This window comes from Staurois parvus, unplaced genomic scaffold (assembly GCF_062004578.1).
Source record: "Staurois parvus isolate SC_StPar_1 unplaced genomic scaffold, SC_StPar_1.0 ptg000827l, whole genome shotgun sequence".
NCBI lineage: Eukaryota > Metazoa > Chordata > Amphibia > Anura > Ranidae > Staurois > Staurois parvus.
The window spans coordinates 5737978-5756915 of NW_028318623.1; the positions used below are offsets into that span (position 1 = coordinate 5737978).

At 42.1% G+C, this 18938-nt stretch overlaps 1 protein-coding gene across 1 annotated transcript in view; it reads left to right on the top strand.

The window, feature by feature from the left end:
• Positions 1-5405: 5405 nt before the first annotated feature.
• Positions 5406-18938, top strand: part of BCAM (basal cell adhesion molecule (Lutheran blood group)) — a 154547-nt gene continuing 141014 nt past the window's right edge. Inside the window, exon 1 of the mRNA XM_089655206.1 lies at positions 5406-5703. Within this exon, the coding sequence (XP_089511332.1) occupies positions 5667-5703 (37 nt within the window). The 5' untranslated portion in view covers positions 5406-5666. The remainder of the gene's footprint in view (positions 5704-18938) is intronic.

The following is an 18938-nucleotide window of genomic DNA, read 5'->3' on the forward strand; positions in this document are numbered from 1 at the left end:
GACATGATTAAAAATTTATTCGTAAATGCATCCGTTTCAGAGGTCAGAAAAAAGTCAAAAAAAGTTTTATCTGCTCAGAATTCTTTATAAAGTGCACTTTAAAGCATAAATGGACATGATTAAAAAAAAATCTGTAAATGCATTGAAAACCAGTTAATCCATTCCGGGGGTCAGAAAAAAGTAAAAAAAAGTATTTTATCTGTTCAAAACTCTTTATAAACTTTTTGAATCCCCAGCCATGATCGAAAGAGTGGGACCCTCTTACCCCTCGTACGTTGTTTGTTATTGTTGTACTGTGCCATGTATTGTCCCCCCTATTGTACAGCGCTGAGCAAACCCTTTGGCGCTATATAAACTCGATGTAATAATAATAATAATAATAATGTGACCGTCTTTGGTGCCTCTTCAGATAGTGGAGCCCAATGATCTTCTTGGTCTGATCTGATCTGCTTCTCGCCTTCATGACGCTTGAAGATTTCAGGACACTGTGAGGGCCTCTTTGACGGATTTTTCTTTCAGCCAATGGGAAATGTTTACATCAGTAGGAAGTGAAATGATCACTTTAAGGACCCATTACCCATGGGTACCACCCAGGGGCATCCCTAGGGTTGGTGTCACTCGGTTCAATAACACTTGGTGACACCCCCTCCAACGATCCCCGCAGAATGGATCGGATCTGCGGATTGAGCATAATGGATTGGACTTTGATCCATTATGCCCCCCAATCCGCAGATCCGATCCATCCTGCTGGGATCGCCAGCTTTCTTTACAACTTACCTTTTCGTGGAGCGCATTCGGCATCACCCTGTATAGCTTGCATGCCGACGTTCCCCGCAGGATGGTTCGGATCTGTAGACTGAGCATAATGGGTTGGAGTCCGATCCATTATGCTCCCCAATCCGCAGATCCGATCCATCCTGCGGGGATCGTCGGCTTGCTTTACAACTTACCTTTTCGTGGCGTGGGTCCGGTGTCACCCCATGCAGTAGGTGTACATACAGTTGCAAGAAAAAGTATGTGAACCCCTTGGGATTATGTGGATTTTTGCATGAATTGGGCATAAAATGTGCTCTGAACGTCATCTAAGTCACAACAATAGAAGAACACAGTCTGCTGAACATAATACTACACAAACATTAGATGTTGCCATGGTTTAATTGCACATAACATGTAAACATTCACAGTGCAGGGAGGAAAAAGTATGTGAACCTTTGGACTTAATAACTGGTTGACCCTCTTTTGGCAGCAATAACCTCAACCAAACGTTTCCTGTAGTTGCAGATCAGACCTGCACAACAATCTGGAGTAATATTGGACCACTCCTCTTCACAAAACTGTTTCAATGTAGCAATATTCTTGGGATGTCTGGTGTGAATCGCTCTCTTAAGGTCATGCCACAGCATTTCAATCGGGTTGAGGTCAGGACTCTGACTGGGCCACTCCAGAAGGTGTATTCTGTGCTGTTGCAGCCATTGTTTTGTTGAATTACTTGTATGCTTTGGGTCATTGTCCTTGCATCACCCATTCTCTGCGGAGCTTCAGTTAGCGGACAGATGGTCGTACGTTTTCCTGCAAAATGTCTTGATAAACTCTGGAATTTATTTTCCCATCAATGACAACAATCCGTCCAGGCCCTGAGGCAGCAAAGCAGCCCCAAACCATGATGCTCCCTCCGCCATGTTTTACAGTGGGGATGAGGTTTTGATGTTGGTGTGCTGTGCCTTTTTTTCTCCACACATAGTGTTGTGTGTTCTTCCCAAACACCTCAATCTTGGTTTCATCTGTCCACAGTATATTTTGCCAGTAGTGCTGTGGAACATCCAGGTGCTCTTTTGCAAACTTCAAACGTGCTGCAATATTCTTTTTGGACAGCAATGGCTTCCTCCGTGGTGTCCTCCCATGTACTCCATTCTTGTTTAATGTTTTCCTTATTGTAGATGTGTCAACAAAAATGTTAGCATGTGCCAGAGATTTCTGTAGGTCTTTAGCTGACACTCTGGGATTCTTCTTTACCTCATGCAGCATTCTGCGCTGTGCTCTTGCAGTCATTTTTACAGGACGACCACGCCTAGGGAGAGTAGCAACAGTGCTAAACTTTCTCCATTTGTAGACAGTCTGTCTTACCGTGGACACAAGAACATCAAGGCTTTTGGAGATACTTTTGTAACCCTTTCCAGCTTCATGCAAGTCAACAATTCTTGATCGTAGGTCTTCTGAGAGCTCTTTTCTGCGAGGCATGGTTCACATCAGACAGTGCTTCTTGAAACCAGTAAACCCAAACCAGGTGTGTGTTTTTTAAGGGCAGGACAGCTGTCAGCAACACATCCAATATCATCACACTGATTGGAGTCAAGGTTGGCTCACTCCTGGCTCCAATTATCTCTGGGAGAAGTCATTAAGCTAGGGCCTCACATACTTTTTCCTCCCTGCACTGTGAATGTTTACATGTTATGTACAATTAAACCATGGCAACATCTAATGTTTGTGTAGTATTATGTTCAGCAGACTGTGTTCTTCTATTGTTGTGACTTAGATGACGTTCAGAGCACATTTTATGCCCAATTCATGCAAAACTCCACGTAATCCCAAGGGGTTCACATACTTTTTCTTGCAACTGTACAAACACATTCAGGGCCGTGGATAAAGGGGTACCACCAGTCCACCTGTACGGGGCTCAGGCCAGCATGGGGGCCCAAGCAGGGTGAATTGGATGTGGGCAGGGAGGATGATCTGAACGGTGGGGGAACAATTACTGGAATCAGTCCCCTTTATGGCTCTCTCTGCAGCATCTGAAAGCTGGATTGTTCTCCTCTCCCTCCCGCTGGTTTTCAGCTGCAGCAGAGAGAGCTATACAGGGGATCAGGACCATGGATAAGGGGGTACCACCAGTCCTCCTGTGCGGGGACCAGGTTAGCAGGGGGGCCCAAGCAGGGTGAATCAGATGTGGGCAGGGAGGATGATTGGAGCGGTGGGGGAACAATCACTGGAACCAGTCCCCTGTATGGCTCTCTCTGCAGCATCTGAAAGCTGGATTGTTCTCCTCTCCCTCCCCCTGGTTTTCAGCTGAAGCAGAGAGAGCTATACAGGGGATCAGTTCCAGTAATTGCCCTTCCCCCCACCCACCATGCTGATCACCCTAACTGTGCACATCTGATTCACCCAGCTGCCTGGGCCCCCACAGTGCTGGCTTCCCTCCTCTCCTTCAAGCTGCAAGCACACAATAGGATCCTTCATGATGGAGAGTGGGGGAACGGTCTGATAATTATGTCACATTAAGCAGCCCCTTCCTTTCCTGAATGAACACAATGAGTGATTGGTACTGATCATTCACTATGTTCATTCATAACTGAAGCATAATAAACTGTGTTTTTTCTCTGTTTTTTTTAAGGGGGCCCTGTCAGGTTGGCTGCATGGGACCCCATGGCTTCTAACAGCAGCCCTGAACACATTCAATAAGGCAGCCAATAAATGGCTGTTAACTGCATACAAGAAAAAAAAAATTATGGTGGGCCATTGATAAAGAAGACCTGAAGTGAAATATGTTGGCTGTCATTACTAAATTCCTTCTAAAATGTGAGTTTCCTGGCTGTCAAATTTTCAAAAACATAAAAGACGTGTACTGGTGTTAGACAATGTATAGTATTTATTAGCATACATGCAATGTATATAAACTATGAAAATATAATAGTAATAATAATAATTAAAAAAATATAAATGTGTACTGGTGTTAGTAAGTTGGAGCAGTATTTTTAGTTCCAATAAATACAAAGATGTCAATAATGAAAATATATAAATAAAATGCAACAATAATAAAAATAATAATGTCAATAATAATAATAATAATAATACAAAACATAAAATCATGTACAATTCTAAAAATGTATTATATTATTAAAATAATAAAAAATCATTTAAGAAGCGTACTGGTGTTAGACAGTGTATTGTATCTATTAGCATGCATGCAATGTATATAAACTATGAAAATATAATAGTAATAATAATATTTAAAAAATATAAAAAGTGTACTGGTGTTAGTAAGTTGGAGCACTATTTGTAGTTACAATAAATACAAAGATGTCAATAATGAAAATATATAAATAAAATGCAACAATAATAAAAATAATAATGTCAATATTATTAATAATAATAATCATAATAATAATACAAAACATAAAATCATGTACAATTCTAAAAACGGATTATATTATTAAAATAATAAAAAATAATTGAAGAAGTGTACTGGTGTTAGACAGTGTATTGTATTTATTAGCATGCATGCAATGTATATAAACTATGAAAATATAATAGTAATAATAATATTTTAAAAATATAAAGTGTACTAGTGTTAGTAAGTTGGAGCACTATTTAAAGTTACAATAAATACAAAGATGTCAATAATGAAAATATGTAAATAAAATGCAACAATAATAAAAATAATAATGTCAATATTAATAATAATAATAATAATAATAATAATACAAAACATAAAATCATGTACAATTCTAAAAATGTATTATATTATTAAAATGATAAAAAAATCATTTAAGAAGCATACTGGTGTTAGACAGTGTATTGTATCTATTAGCATGCATGCAATGTATATAAACTATGAAAATATAATAGTAATAATAATATTTTAAAAATATAAAAAGTGTACTAGTGTAAGTAAGTTGGAGCACTATTTGTAGTTACAATAAATACAAAGATGTCAATAATGAAAATATAAAAATAAAATGCAACAATAATAAAAATAATAATGTAAAAAATAATAATATTAATAATAATATTAATAATAATCATAATAATAATAATAATACAAAACATAAAATCATGTACAATTCTAAAAACATTATATTCTTAAAATAATAAAAAATAATATACGAAGTGTACTGGTGTTAGTGTATTGTATTTATTACCATACATACAATGTATATAAACTATGAAAATAATATTTTAAAAATAATGGTAAGTTGGAGCATTATTATTTTTTTATTAATATTTTTTTTTTAAATAAATACTAAGATCCCAAGTGAGAAAATATTTAAATAAAATGCAATAATAATAATTCTAATTCTGACATTCCGGTATAAGTAAAATGACATTAACAATTAAAATGTATAAAATACGATAATACCCGATCACACCCAGTGCAGTATTATCGGTGAGTAGGGACAGCAATCGTTACAATAAAATGACCGCATATATGTACATCGAATGTGATATTAATAATCATACAATCACGCAGAGTGCAGTGGTGCCAGGGAGTGGGCGTGTTTATAGGCAGTAGCAGTGGGCGGGGCTTTCTATTAATATTCAGTAGAAGGGTGTGGTCCCCATGCAGGGAGCGGTCTATTATGTATTAGTGGGCGGTCTCTCGTCCCCTGGAGGTGTCTCCCCCCGCTCTGTCCCTTTTATTCTGTAGCCGGGGCTGCAGCGGAGATCTCCAGTCATCTCTGCACCAGCACAGCCGGGACAGGGGGCACAGAGCCCAGGACAACACCCGGGACAACTCGGGGGGACAATCAGACAAGCCCGGTCCCGGGACACCTGCTGATCCTCCATTCACAACCCCCCAGGATTTCCTACCACCCCGGACACTCGCACCCCGGACACCCCACTGATCGCACCTTCCCCGACACCAGTACCGGAGGAGACCCCCGACCACCATGGAGGTTCTGCTTCTCATCGCAGCCCTGCTGCCAGGTGAGTGATCAGCGGACAGGGATGGGGGTGTCTGAGTGTCTTGTCTCCGGACACCGAGCTGTGTGTGTCTATGGGGGGTCAGACTCAGGATTAAAATAATGGGACTCTGCTATCCATCCATCCTATCTGATTGCTCTAACTTTTTTTTCTCCGTATATTTCTATCATCTCTACTTCTATTTATTCCTCTCTCCCTCTTTCATCATTCTGTATCCCCAGTTCTATCTACTCCTCTATGTCATCTATCTGGATCTCTGTCACCTGTCTACATTTCTACCCTTCTCCTCTGCTCTTCTCCCTTCTCTTCTCTTCTCCCTTCTCTTCTCCTCCCTTCTCCTCTCCTCCATTCCCTTCTCCTCTCCTCTGCTCCTGTCCCTCCTCCTCTCCTCTCTTCCCTTCTCCTGTCCTCCCTTCCCTTCTCCTCTACTCCCTTCTCTCCTGCTCTCCTCCCTTCCCCTCTCCTCTGCTCTCCTCCCTTCTCCTCTCCTCCCTTCCCTCCTCCTCTCCTTCCCTTCTCCTCTCCTCTCTTCCCTCCTCCTCTCCTCCCTTCCCTTCTCTCCTCTGCTCTCCTCTTTTCCCTTCCCTCCTCTCTTCCCTTCCCTTCTCCTCTCCTCCCTTCCATTCCCTCCTCCACTCCTTCCCTTCTCCTCTCATTCCCCTATCCTCTCTTCCCATTCCCCTCTCCTCCCTTCCCTTCTCCTCTCCTCCCTTCCCTTCTTCTCTCCTCTCTTCCTTTCCCTCCTACTCTCCTCCCTTCCCTTCTCCTCCCTTCCCTTCCATCCTCCTCTCCTCCCTTCCCTTCCTTCCTCCTCTCCTCCCTTCTCCTCTCCTCCCTTCCCTTCCTTCCTCCTCTCCTCCCTTCTCCTCTCCTCCCTCCCCTCCTCCTCTTCTTCCCTCCTCCTCTCTTCCCTTCTCCTGTCCTCTCTTCCCTTCCCTTCCCCTCTCCTCCACTTCCCTTTCCTTTCCTTCTCCTCTCCTGTGCTCTCCCTCCTCTTCTCTTCTTCCCTTCCCCTTCCCTATATCTGTCTATCTTCCCTTCTGTTCATCCATTCCCTGTTTTTCTGTTTCCCCCTCATCCTTCCATGAATCTGTTTATCAATTTCATCCATCAGTCTGTCCATCCATGCGTCCATCTGATCCATCCACCCATCCATCCATTCACCCTTCATAACATATAAATACCTATCAATCACTCCATCCATTCATCCATCCAAGCATCCATTTGTTCATCCGTCCATCTATAGATTTCATTGAAGTGGAATAACATCTAAAACATCCATCCATCCATCCATCCATCCATCCAGAATAGCATCTAAATACCTATCCATCCATCTCATCTCATCTAAGTGGAATAACATCCAATTACCCATCCACCCACCAGTCCTTCCATCCATTCATTCATCCATCCATCCATTTCATCAAAGTAGAATAACATCCAAATACCCTTCCATCCATCAGTATCTCTGTCTATCTATGTTTCCATCTATTCCATCCATCCATCCATCCATCCATCCAGAATAGCATCTAAATTCCTATCCATCCATCTCATCTCATCTAAGTGGAATAACATCCAAACACCCATCCACCCACCAGTCCTTCCATCCATTCATTTCATCAAAATGGAATAACATCCAACCTCCCTTCCATCAATCCACCTGTCGGTCCGTCTGTCCATACATGACTTCATCTATCCCATCCATCCTCCATACCTCCATTATCCACCTATCCCTCTGTCCACCATCCATCCTTCCCATCTAAGTGGAATAATGTCTAACTACCCAGCAGTGCGCTAAGAATGATTCTGGTATATCAGGTGAATGGATGAATGGAGAGGGATTTCCTTCCACCTCTGGTGATGTTTCTGCTGTAGAAGTCTATTTATAAGAGTGACATGTTGCCTTGGCTGTAGCTCTTCAGAGGGTGGAATGTTATTGAGCTTCTTATTGACTTGCGTAGTATTGGATTGCATATGGGCAGATGCAGTTGCTGGTGCATAATACGATAAAAGACACACACACACACACATATATATATATATTCATACTGATGTGTTGTGGGTGTGTGCCAAGGGGTGCGGTCTTACCAAATATACGTTTTATTTTTCCCAAGGCTGATAGTACGGTTATCTATAGCTGACATATGTCCTGGTCCAGTTGTGTCACACTGTGTGAATACATTTCCAGCGGAATGCTTCGTCATGGTGCCCAGATGTCAGCGCTAACATTCGGAGTGCAATTACCACTTTCCGCACATGCTGCCTTAATATTCCAGCTCCATGGGACCCATACTAATCACCGCATTCCCTCCCATTCATTATTGATGATCTTGTCTGTTGTGATGGTCCTCTGGCTTCTCCTCCTGGAATACCGTGTACCAGATGTGTTGGCAGGTTGCCCTAATAAAATTTTTCTTACGGCTCAATGTGAGATACGGTCACCGACGCTTGACGTCAGACCCCAGCGAGATGATATAGGTTGTTCTAATAACCCAACATCTCTCCATTCATGTTAATGGATTATTTCAGTAGGAGGGGGTTCCAGAAGTAACCTGTGGCACTCAACTGGCGATTTTTGGAAATCCTGACTACGATTGGTTGATGGCACAAGACTTTGGTTGATGGCATAAGATACTTTATTACATAGCATACACCGTTCAAAATGTTGTCTGATTTCTGCTAAATTGGCTGAAATTTGAGCTCTGGTTTGGCCCCTTCTGCTCAACTTGCTTGCCAAAAGTTCATCTCAATCAGCTTTTGTTGGAGGAGCCAGTAGAAATATTTTTGGCCAATCAGCACTCACATCCAATCATAATACAGTAGCTGGTAGTGGGATTCCTCTATCTATGCTGTTTAGCTTGGATGGAGGAATCAATCAATCCGTCAACCAATTGGTAAGAGACTTTGGAGACCATGATCCTCTAGATCAGGGGTCTCCAAACATTGCAAACAAAGGGCCAGTTTACCGTCCTTCAGCCTTTAGGAGGGCTGTATTATGATCAGTGGGAGTAAACAGTTCCCCATCGTTGATATTCGGGGGAGGAATAGTGCTCAATTTATGGGTGCCAGCGGGAGGAATAGTACCTCTAAGGCCAGATAAAGGCAAGCAAAGGGCCGCATCAGGCCTCCCCGTGCCACAGTTTGGAGACCACTGCTCTAGATCAGGGGTGTCAAACTTGCGGTCCTCCAGCTGTTGTGGAACTACAAGTCCCATAAGGCATTGCAAGGCTGACAGTTACAAGGATGACTCCCAAAGACAGAGACATGATGGGACTTGTACTTCTGCAACAGCTGGAGGGCCAACAGTTTAATACCCCTACTCTATATCAACTGTGGGTATAGGATTGTGAATATAGGATTGCGTATCATTTTTTCCCTCCTTTTATTGGTTGAACTGGAAGGACTTTGTCTTTTTCCAACCAGAATAAATTGATGCTTGCGTGACCAAAATCTCCCACCAAGCGTGAAATCTGGCGCAAGCAGCACTGGGCTTTTTTGTGTTTGGTTTCTTACGCTTGTAAGCTCCTACTGTACTCCACGCTTAAAGGACCAGTACACCCCAAACTGAATTTTCAGTTTTCAGTAGATGCAAGCTCTCCCTGATATAGTTATTGAATCTGCGAAGTCTCAACCCTTCTGCTGCATTATTTATTCCATTTAAATAAATGAAAAATCCAGTTGGAAAGGGGAGACTCATCATAAGAGCTGTGAGTTGGGTGGAACCTCGAATGGACAGAGCTCTCATCAATGGAATCCCTTAAAAATAAAAACTGGCAACCTGTACCGAAATGTAAACAGTCTGCCCATCATGGTTTGACTTGTAGTCTGCCCATCATGGTTGGACTTGTAGTCTGCCCATCATGGTTGGACTTGTGGTCTGCCCATCATGGTTGGACTTGTGGTCTGCCCATCATGGTTCGACTTGTGGTCTACCCATCATGGTTGGACTTGTGGTCTACCCTTCATGGTTGGACTTGTGGTCTACCCATTATGGCTGGACTTGTGGTCTACCCATCATGGTTGGTTTTGTAGTTTACCCATCATGGTTGGTTTTGTAGTCTACCCATCATGGTTGGTCTTGTAGTCTGCCCATCATGGTTGGACTTGTGGTCTGCCCATCATGGTTGGACTTGTGGTCTACCCATCATGGTTGGACTTGTGGTCTGCCCATCATGGTTGGATTTGTGGTCTACCCATCATGGCTGGACTTGTGGTCTACCCATCATGGCTGGACTTGTGGTCTACCCATCATGGTTGGTCCTGTGGTCTACACATCATGGTTGGACTTGTAGTCTACCCATCATGGTTGGACTTGTGGTCTACCCATCATGGTTGGTCTTGTAGTCTACCCATCATGGTTGGACATGTGGTCTACCCATCATGGTTGGTCTTGTAGTCTACCCATCATGGTTGGACTTGTGGTCTACCCATCATGGTTGGACTTGTGGTCTACCCATCATGGTTGAACTTGTGGTCTACCCATCGTGGTTGGACTTGTGGTCTACCCATCATGGTTGGAGTGTTCCAGTTGACAAATGCCAGTTCAGGTGTATCCTGGCAGGCCATGCTGGGATTTGTAGTGCCTCCTGCGGGAATAGTATGTCATTGCCCCAGCATGCTTGTTAAAGTTGTAAACATCTCTTTTTGCTGTAAATCTTGAATTCCTTTCATCTTCTTTGCTGTGTGGTTCACATCTTCTAAGCAACCATCTCCACGCTTCATTTTAGCGAAACTCTTGAGAATTGGACGCTGCATTGTAAAGTGGCGCCGTTTGCTTTTCCTAGACATAATTAAGGAGCGTGGGTCTTGTTTAGCAATCAGAGGCAATGATTACAGTCACAGAGTACAGAAAAGATCTGAATTTGGTGGACTGAGATCAGGTCAGCGAGGAGTACTGAGCTGATGATGTTGGGAAAGGAAGTTTGCCCATAGTCCTGGCTGCATGCCTTTCAGGGCCCATTTACCTGTGCTTCACTTTACGCATGCGCATTTTAAATGCAATGTACTAAGAAGCCCAAATGATTCTACATAGGCAGCAGTACACCTAAGGTGATGTACACCAGACTCTTCTTACCCTAGATTCACATGTGTTTTGCGTTTTACAGAAGCGCACTACAGTCCTTTTAACATGATTTCCTATGGAATGTGTTCATATCTCCGTGTTTTCTTACGATGCGTTTTTTTGGAAAGGGGCAGGGACTTTTTTAAACGCAAAAAGTTGCATTTTTGGTTCTACAGACTGCAATTTTGTACCACCAGCCCCTCCCTCTTAGATTGTAAACTCCAAGGATCAGGCCCTCCTAACACTCTTGTATTAAATTGTATTGTTGCTGTATTGTCTCCCATTCAGGGGCGGACTGACAACTCATGGGGCCCCCTGGCAATAGGGGATCATGGGGCCCCTGTGTCCTTGCCCAAACTCAAAAAAGCCTATGAAAAAGGTACCTGGGCCACTAATGGGGCCCCGTACTGACCCCGGGCCCTCGGGCAGTGCCCACGTTTCCAAATGGTCAGTCCGCCCCTGCTCCCGTTATATTGTAAAACGCTGAGCAAACTGTTATATAAATCCTGTATAATAACAATATTAATAATGGAAATGCTGCAGAAAAGCATGTAGTGCAGTTTTGCTGCGTTTTTGATGCATTTTGCATTTTAATCTGCCTAGCAACAACATTTTTTTTTTTTAAAACCACAAAAATGCTTAAAAAATGCATATTTAAAAATGCAAAACGGACAGCAAAAAGCACTGCAGAAACAGATCAAACGCAAATTGCATAGATGTGAACGTAGTCTTAACGCCACATGCTGCAGCATGCAAATCATTTTTATTTGTGCGCCATGGTGCGTTATAGCACATGTGCTGTAGTGCGTTGTGTTAGTGCATTGGGTTCCTATTCAAAATAAATGCAGTATGCATGTTTCTGTGCGTTTTCAGGAACACATAGTAAAATGCATGTTTTTCAAGACTTAACCTGTTGAGATGGCTAGACCTGCCTGCTGTGCATGTCTATTCCATGTTTTTTCAGCTTGGGCCACTGCACAGCATAATTTCTGTGTTCCAGATGCTTTTATGCATGTGCGTTTTTGATGTGTTCATGTGCATTTTTCTCCCTTTTTTTCTTCATCTCAATTCAGGACATGTGTGTTCTGGTGCGTTTTTTGATGCATTCTGGTGCGGTGCGTTTTTGATGTATTTTGCTACGTTCTACATGTGTTCCATACACAAAGAAAAACACAGCATGTTCTACTTTTGTCGACTGAGCTGGAACGCACTGCGCTGTTGTGGACTAGAGCCTTTGGAATACATGGAAAACACTGTGCATGCATTTTTGATGCAGATTAAGGCTCCGTTCACACCAGTGCGTTTTTTTGTGCGTTTTGCATAAACACACTAAAGTCTATTTAACATGGCTTCCTATGGAACACGTTCACATTTATGCTTTTCTGAGCTGCTGTGTTTTTGAAAAGAATCAGGGTCTTTTTTTACAAGCAAAAAGCAACAATAGAGTTGAATGGAGAAGCTGCTGAAATGCATGGTAGTGTGTTTTTGCTGCGTTTTGCAGCGTTTTTGCCACGTTTTGCATTTTTATTCTGCCCGTGCAACAACACTTTACCAAAAAAAAAAAAGCTGGATAAAATGAAACAAAAGCGTATAGAAAAATGCTAAACAAACTGCAAAAAGCACTGGAGAAAGCATCAAACACAAAATGCATATATGTGAACCAAGCCTAAAAATGCAACGGGCTGCACCTGGTGTGAAGAAGCCACACAATTTTTGCATTCTGGATTTGATTCTGCATACATGTTTTTTATTTATTATTGTGTTTTGGAAGCTTTCCAGTGCATGTTATTATTATGATTATTATTATACAGGATTTATATATATTATTATTATTATACAGGATTTATATATTATTATTATTATTATTATACAGGATTTATATATATTATTATTATTATTATACAGGATTTATATATTATTATTATTATACAGGATTTATATATATTATTATTATTATTATACAGGATTTATATGGCGCCAACAGTTTGCTCAGCACTTTACAATATAACGGGAGACAATACAGCAACAATACAGTTCAATACAAGAGGGATAGGTGGGCCTCATCCTTGGAGCTTACAATCTAGGAGCTGTTTGATGCGTTCTAGTGCATTTTTCTCCTCTTTTTTTCCTTCGATTTTTGCATTCTGGATTTGATTCTGCATGCATGTTTTTTATTTTTTTCTGTGATTTGGAAGCTTTCCAGTGCATGTTTGATGCATTCTAGTGCATTTTTCTCCTCTTTTTTTCCTTCATTTTAATTGAGGACATGTGCGTTCTGGTGCATTTTTTGTGCATTTTGCCATGTTTCAGATGCATTCAGTGAGCTGGAACGCACTGCACTGGTATAAATTAGAGCCATTGGAATCCATGCTGAACACCTTCCATGCGTTTTTATGCAGAATACAAATACACTAAAAATGTATCTGGTGTAAACTGGCCCTTAGCACCATTTCCCTCCACAATTTCTGCATGCATGTTTTTGATGGGTTCCAGTGCATTTTCTTTTTTTTCTTCAGCTCAGGACCGGTTCACACCAGAAATCACATGCTGTGTTTTCCTGTGCAATTCCCATGCAGTTCCATTCATTCTGAATAGGCTGAAATTACATTGAACCTAAAGCTGTGCATTCTCTAATTTTGGAAACTTGCTACAATCGCATTGCATGGTACAGAAGTACCATGCGATGCGGTATGGGAAAATGCACTGCGTTTGCAACCTGTGTTTGGGGTGTCATTAACTTCATATTGAGACCCGGTGCTGATCGCACCCATTTTGAATGTGGTATGGGAAACATGCATGGAATGCGGGTGGTGCAGAAAACCTGCATGGAATGCAAGTTTCCCGCACCACGTTCTGGAGTGAACCGGCCCTCTATTACTGGCCTGCGCATTCTTCCGGTGCATTTTTGCTGTGTTCCATACAGCAAAACTGCAACATGTTTTACTTTTGTTGATGTCACTGGAGCGCAGGGATTGACTGACAACTCATGGGGCCCCCGGGCAATAGGGGATCATGGGGCCCCCGTGTCCTTGCTCTCACTCCAAGCTCACCCAAAAAAGTCTATAAAAAGTACCAGGGGCATTTCATGGGGCCCCCTACTGAACCCAGGCCCTCGGGCAGTGCCCGAGTACTCGAATGGTCAGTCCGCCCCTGCTGGCGTGCACTGCACTGATGTGAACTAGGGCCATTGGAATCCATGCAAAAGATTGTCCATTCATTTTGGAAGCAGAATAAAAATGCACTGGACTGCATGTGGTGTGAGCCAGCCCTTGCTTCAGAGCCAGTTCACACCACATGCAGTCCAGTGAATTTTTTTTTTTTCAAAAGCGCATTGATAATAGGTTACATGGTTTCCAATGGCATAGTTCACACCAGTGTGGTCACTTCCAGTGCGTTCCAGAAAAAAAGTAGAACATGCTGCATTTTTTCTGAACTGTAGTGGAATGCAAAAAAACATCAAAAATGCACCGGAAGGCATCGGAAGGCACATGTCCTTATTTTAAGTTGAAGAAAAAGAGAAGGAAAAAATTAACTGCAACGCATAAGAAGTGCATCAAAAACGCACTGGAATGCGTAAAAAATGCATCAAAATCATGCATACAGAAACGTACCCAGAACGCATCCGGACTGCATTTCTGTGGTGTGAACCGACCCTTAAAGAATCCTTTTCTAATGCAGGAGTTGAATCTGCTCTGGGTGCAAAGAGTGCTCTTGTGTCCTTTGGAGTTTGCACCAAGCTCACTATATGGAGCACTTATGTAAAGTATTTATACATGGTGTTCATATCTGCCCCTCCCCCCCTTCCTTAATCATCTCTTCCCAAGAAAGAAAAATTTCCGTTCAGCTAAAGAGGATCTTCACCTTACCTAAGAACAATTACATTTCATCATTCTTGTCCCTATAAAATATTAAAAAACAAACAAAAAAACACCGTTCTTACAAGTCCGTGAGATCCAGAGTTGACCTTGTATCTGAAGTTCTCCTAGTTTGGTTGGTTGCTCACCACCATCTTGGAGCTCCTCTTCCTGGTTTTCATCCTCCACATGCATAGACATGGCAAAGTTCTTAGGTCTTTGGGACCTGGCAGAGCTGTGCGGCATGTCTGCGCAAGTGCAGGATCGAAATCGAGCGACACTTTGTCCCATTGAAACACTGGCACCTGGTAGTGCATGGTGTTCAGTTGCATTGGGTGCATTGGAAGTCTACTATTTTCAGTGGACTTCCTTAATACATGTTAACACGTAACAATATGCACACTAGTGCACCACAAAAATAAAAATGAGCCCTTAAATTTGGCAGGGCATGCTGGATCTTGTAGTTCCTCAGTGCTCATGTTGCCTCCTCTTGTGTTCTGGGGCCCCATTGGGGCCAGCAGTTGACATGAATAAAGATTGCAGAGTCAGCATGCACTGACACCAGCCTGCATTCAATTTAATGCAAAGTAAGCATTGCTCCAAGCACTTGTCTTTATTGGGCCCTCCGGCTTGGCAAAAATGTTCTGCACCAAGCTCCAAGAAAAACATGAAGATCGCCAGGAACATGCCCTGAACCCTCCCTCCGGGCTCCTGGGTGCCTGAAGCCTAAAGTACAGGTTTCTTCCCCCACTAATACACATATTGCCAATTACTCAGTATTTGCTGCCTGTTAAAGATTCATGCCTGAGGGATTTACAATGCAGGGAAACAAGACGGGTCCCTGGGGGCCACAGTCATTTCCATTATTCTTGGATTTAGCTGTCTTTATTTAAAAAAAAAAAAAGAAATCTCATGCATTAACATAGTGAGATTGCAGATTACCAAAATGGGAGCTGTTATTCCTGATTTCTCCCAAAAGTGCTGGTTGACTGGCTTTCATGACAACCCTCTAACTTCAATATGGGTCAGAATAACAGCCAGATAGGTAGCATTTTCAGAATGAGTTTGGAAAATGAGATCACCACACGGAGTTTAGGTTGGCCATCCAGCATAGATTTCTCCATCCACACTAAATAGCATAGATGAAGAAATCCTTCTGCTGGCTATAGTGACAGCTGGCACCTGCATCCGTCAGACTACCCAAACAGTGAGCACATCTGATTAGATGCAGTCAATATTCGACCAACAACTGTCCACCTGGCTCCTTTGACGTAAGTCGATTGAACAATTGACTTTCGTCAAGCCAGGTGGTGCTGGCAGTGGCACCCATTGCTCGAATTTTGTCAATTTAACAGGAATCAGATGCTATGTCTGGCAGTCTTTACTTTAGTATAAGTTGTGGTCACTCATGATGCCTAAAGTCAAAATGAAAGAGGTGATATGAAAGGGAATACTTTTGCCTAAGGTTGGGCAAAGACAGCTCACAAGAGAAAAGCAGCTGATTCCCCCAACCATGATGGAGGAATCTCTATAGCCATGAGTACCATGGCTGTCTGAGTACAATGGCATTGTCAAACAATGATTGCATCTGATTGGATAATTTTCCACCCAACTTTGGAATTTTGGATTTTGAAATCAAATTTTGTTCAGCCAGTTGGTGGTTGCAGGACCACTCACAGCTCGAATGACAACCAATTTAGCTTTAGAAATTAATAAAGGTAACACCTTTGCCCATTCCCAATCAAACAAACATGGGAGCAACAATGAAATAAGAAATGAAATAGTGCAACATTTTTGTAAATGTATATCTTTCCCCTACAGTGGTGTGTCTGTATGTTGACCTCACAGCAGAACTCTAGCCAAACTTCTTTTTTCCTGATTTGACAATTGTGAAGAGAGGTTTAAACCTCCATCTGGTCACCTTGTGGCCATTGTCTCTAGGATGGAAGGTAAGGGGAAATCCAAAATTTATGATTACCATCATGACAAGGGTTGAGGTAATATCTTCCAAAAGGACATCTTTCAATATGGTGACAATCACCAAAAGTGGAACTTTCCCACATTCGTCTTCTCCTCATAATTGTAAAAGGTCAGTCAAGTTTGAGGAGCACATTGGATCCAGTGAGGCCACTGTCGAAAAAACAGGATACTGGGGGGACCCAAAGTATGGAATCCACCAGCTAGTAGTCTAATGAGAGCTCCAGATTGATATCCAAGAGTCCAAATAATTGAAGCAAGATGACAATTGTCAAAACTGTTATTTTGTAGCTAATTCAGGCACTCTACTTCTTGAATTAGCTACATAGTCAATGCTTTTGAATATTGTCATCCTTGATTATTGGTTGGGCGGTTATATTAGACTTTTTACGAGAGCAATCAGAACCTGACAGAGGTTCTATAATTTCTCTACTGTAGAGTTTCATTTTAAAGTGATCCGGTAATTTCAGGGTCAAGTATAAATAAGAAGAGGAACTATACTTTTCTTTCTGATGGCCTGTGTCTTGAAGCACACTTGCATTGCTTCTCCCCTACCACCAGTGCTGGGACAAGGTCATTCAGTGCCCAGGGTAAAGATGCCAAATTGCGCGCCCCCCATCCCCCGGGTTCATGATGTGCAAGCTTAGCGGAACCTTTGCCCAGCAGTCACTTGCTTGGCAAAATTGCTGTCACTATCACTACTCCTGTCCATTCTAACAGAAGGAAGGCACCCCTATCCCTACAGCAAACCATTGCGCCTGGGGCAGCCACCCCTTCCATCCATCCCTTGTTCCAGCCCTGCCTACCACTACAGGTATTCAACACCTTCTGGGGTGTAAATAACCACTTCCCTGCTTCATGCTTTGGTTCCTTCCACTGAGTCAAACTTCACCATAGATGAGTCCTAAAACCAAATGTTCCGTCAATCAAAAAAAGAAAATGGCACATATAAAAAATCCAGCATGTTGGATCAGGCACTTTCATTTGTGGCAGGAAAATCATATGTTGCAGTTGGCGCACTAATGATGCAAAAAAACAAATGGTCTGACGATGAACAAGAATTTCTGTGCAGTATTCGATCAGGAAAAGATTTTAGGGTTGTGTACAACCACGTCCCTTTCCAGAAGAGCTCTGGCTGAACCTTCTTCATGACAGAATTGATTGAATATGTTGGATTTTCTGTCACATTGTCTTCCCTTGAGGCATGCAGGCATCGGAGATGTCTATTTAGTTCCCCTCCACCTCCCCCTTTCTATGAGCACAGGCAGAGGTATGTTGGTCTGATGCGAATGTACAGATTTCCTTATTGATCTTTCATACGAATAATTGCTCAATGGTTGGATTGTCCATGCAACCGGATTGTTTATGCTGGACTGGACACTATTCAAATCTATAGGTAGAGGTAGCCATTATTTTATTTTTTTCATTTTCTTGTGCATTTTTTTTTTGGTGTTATTGAGCATCATAGCCATTAATTATAAGGCAGAATAGTGACCAACAGTAGATTTGCTGTTCCCCTACTCAAAAAAGCTTATGAAAAAGGTACCAGGGGCACCTCATGGGGCCCCCTACTGACCCCGGGCCCTCGGGCAGTGCCCGAGTTTCCAAATGGTCAGTCCGCCTCTGGATTCCTCCATCCATGCTAAACATTTTGGAAAGAGAACCCTACCATGCTGGCTATGGTATTCTGACAGCCGGCACTTGCGGCTGTCAGAACACCTGAATAGCGTCTGCAGATGATTGGCTACAGTTACTGGATACAAAGAAAAACAGAGGGCGCACCGGCCTAGTGCGTTATCATAAAAAATATTTATTGGAAGGATAAAAAGTAAGTATCGTACACACAATAGGCAAACAGGTCAAAGACTCATCACACTAAACAGCGGTGTCCAATCCACATTTCATAGAAGTCCAAAAAAATGGAACCCTAACGCAATTCAAGGTCTCGGCCTCTTCCTCAGAGCCACTTACTTTTTATACTTCCAATAAATAATTTCTACGATAATGCACTAGGCCGGTGAGCACTCTGCTTGTTTTTCTTTGTATCCAGCAGGGTGGATTTGATTTAAATCAAACTGATTTAAATCACGATTTAAATCACTAGTCAGTAAGGCTTGATATAAATCCTAGTTTTCTACATAAAGACTAATTCTTGCTGGTATAACTTTAATATACAAGTAGATGAAGATTTTTAGGATAACAACTTTTCATATTAGTTTTTTATCCCCAGTTTAATAGGTTAATCATTCATATTTGGACAACTTTTCTGTTGTACTTAGGAAGGAGAAAAATAATCATTACCTTAGTAATAACAATTTAAATAGATTTATTCATCTGAAACAATAACA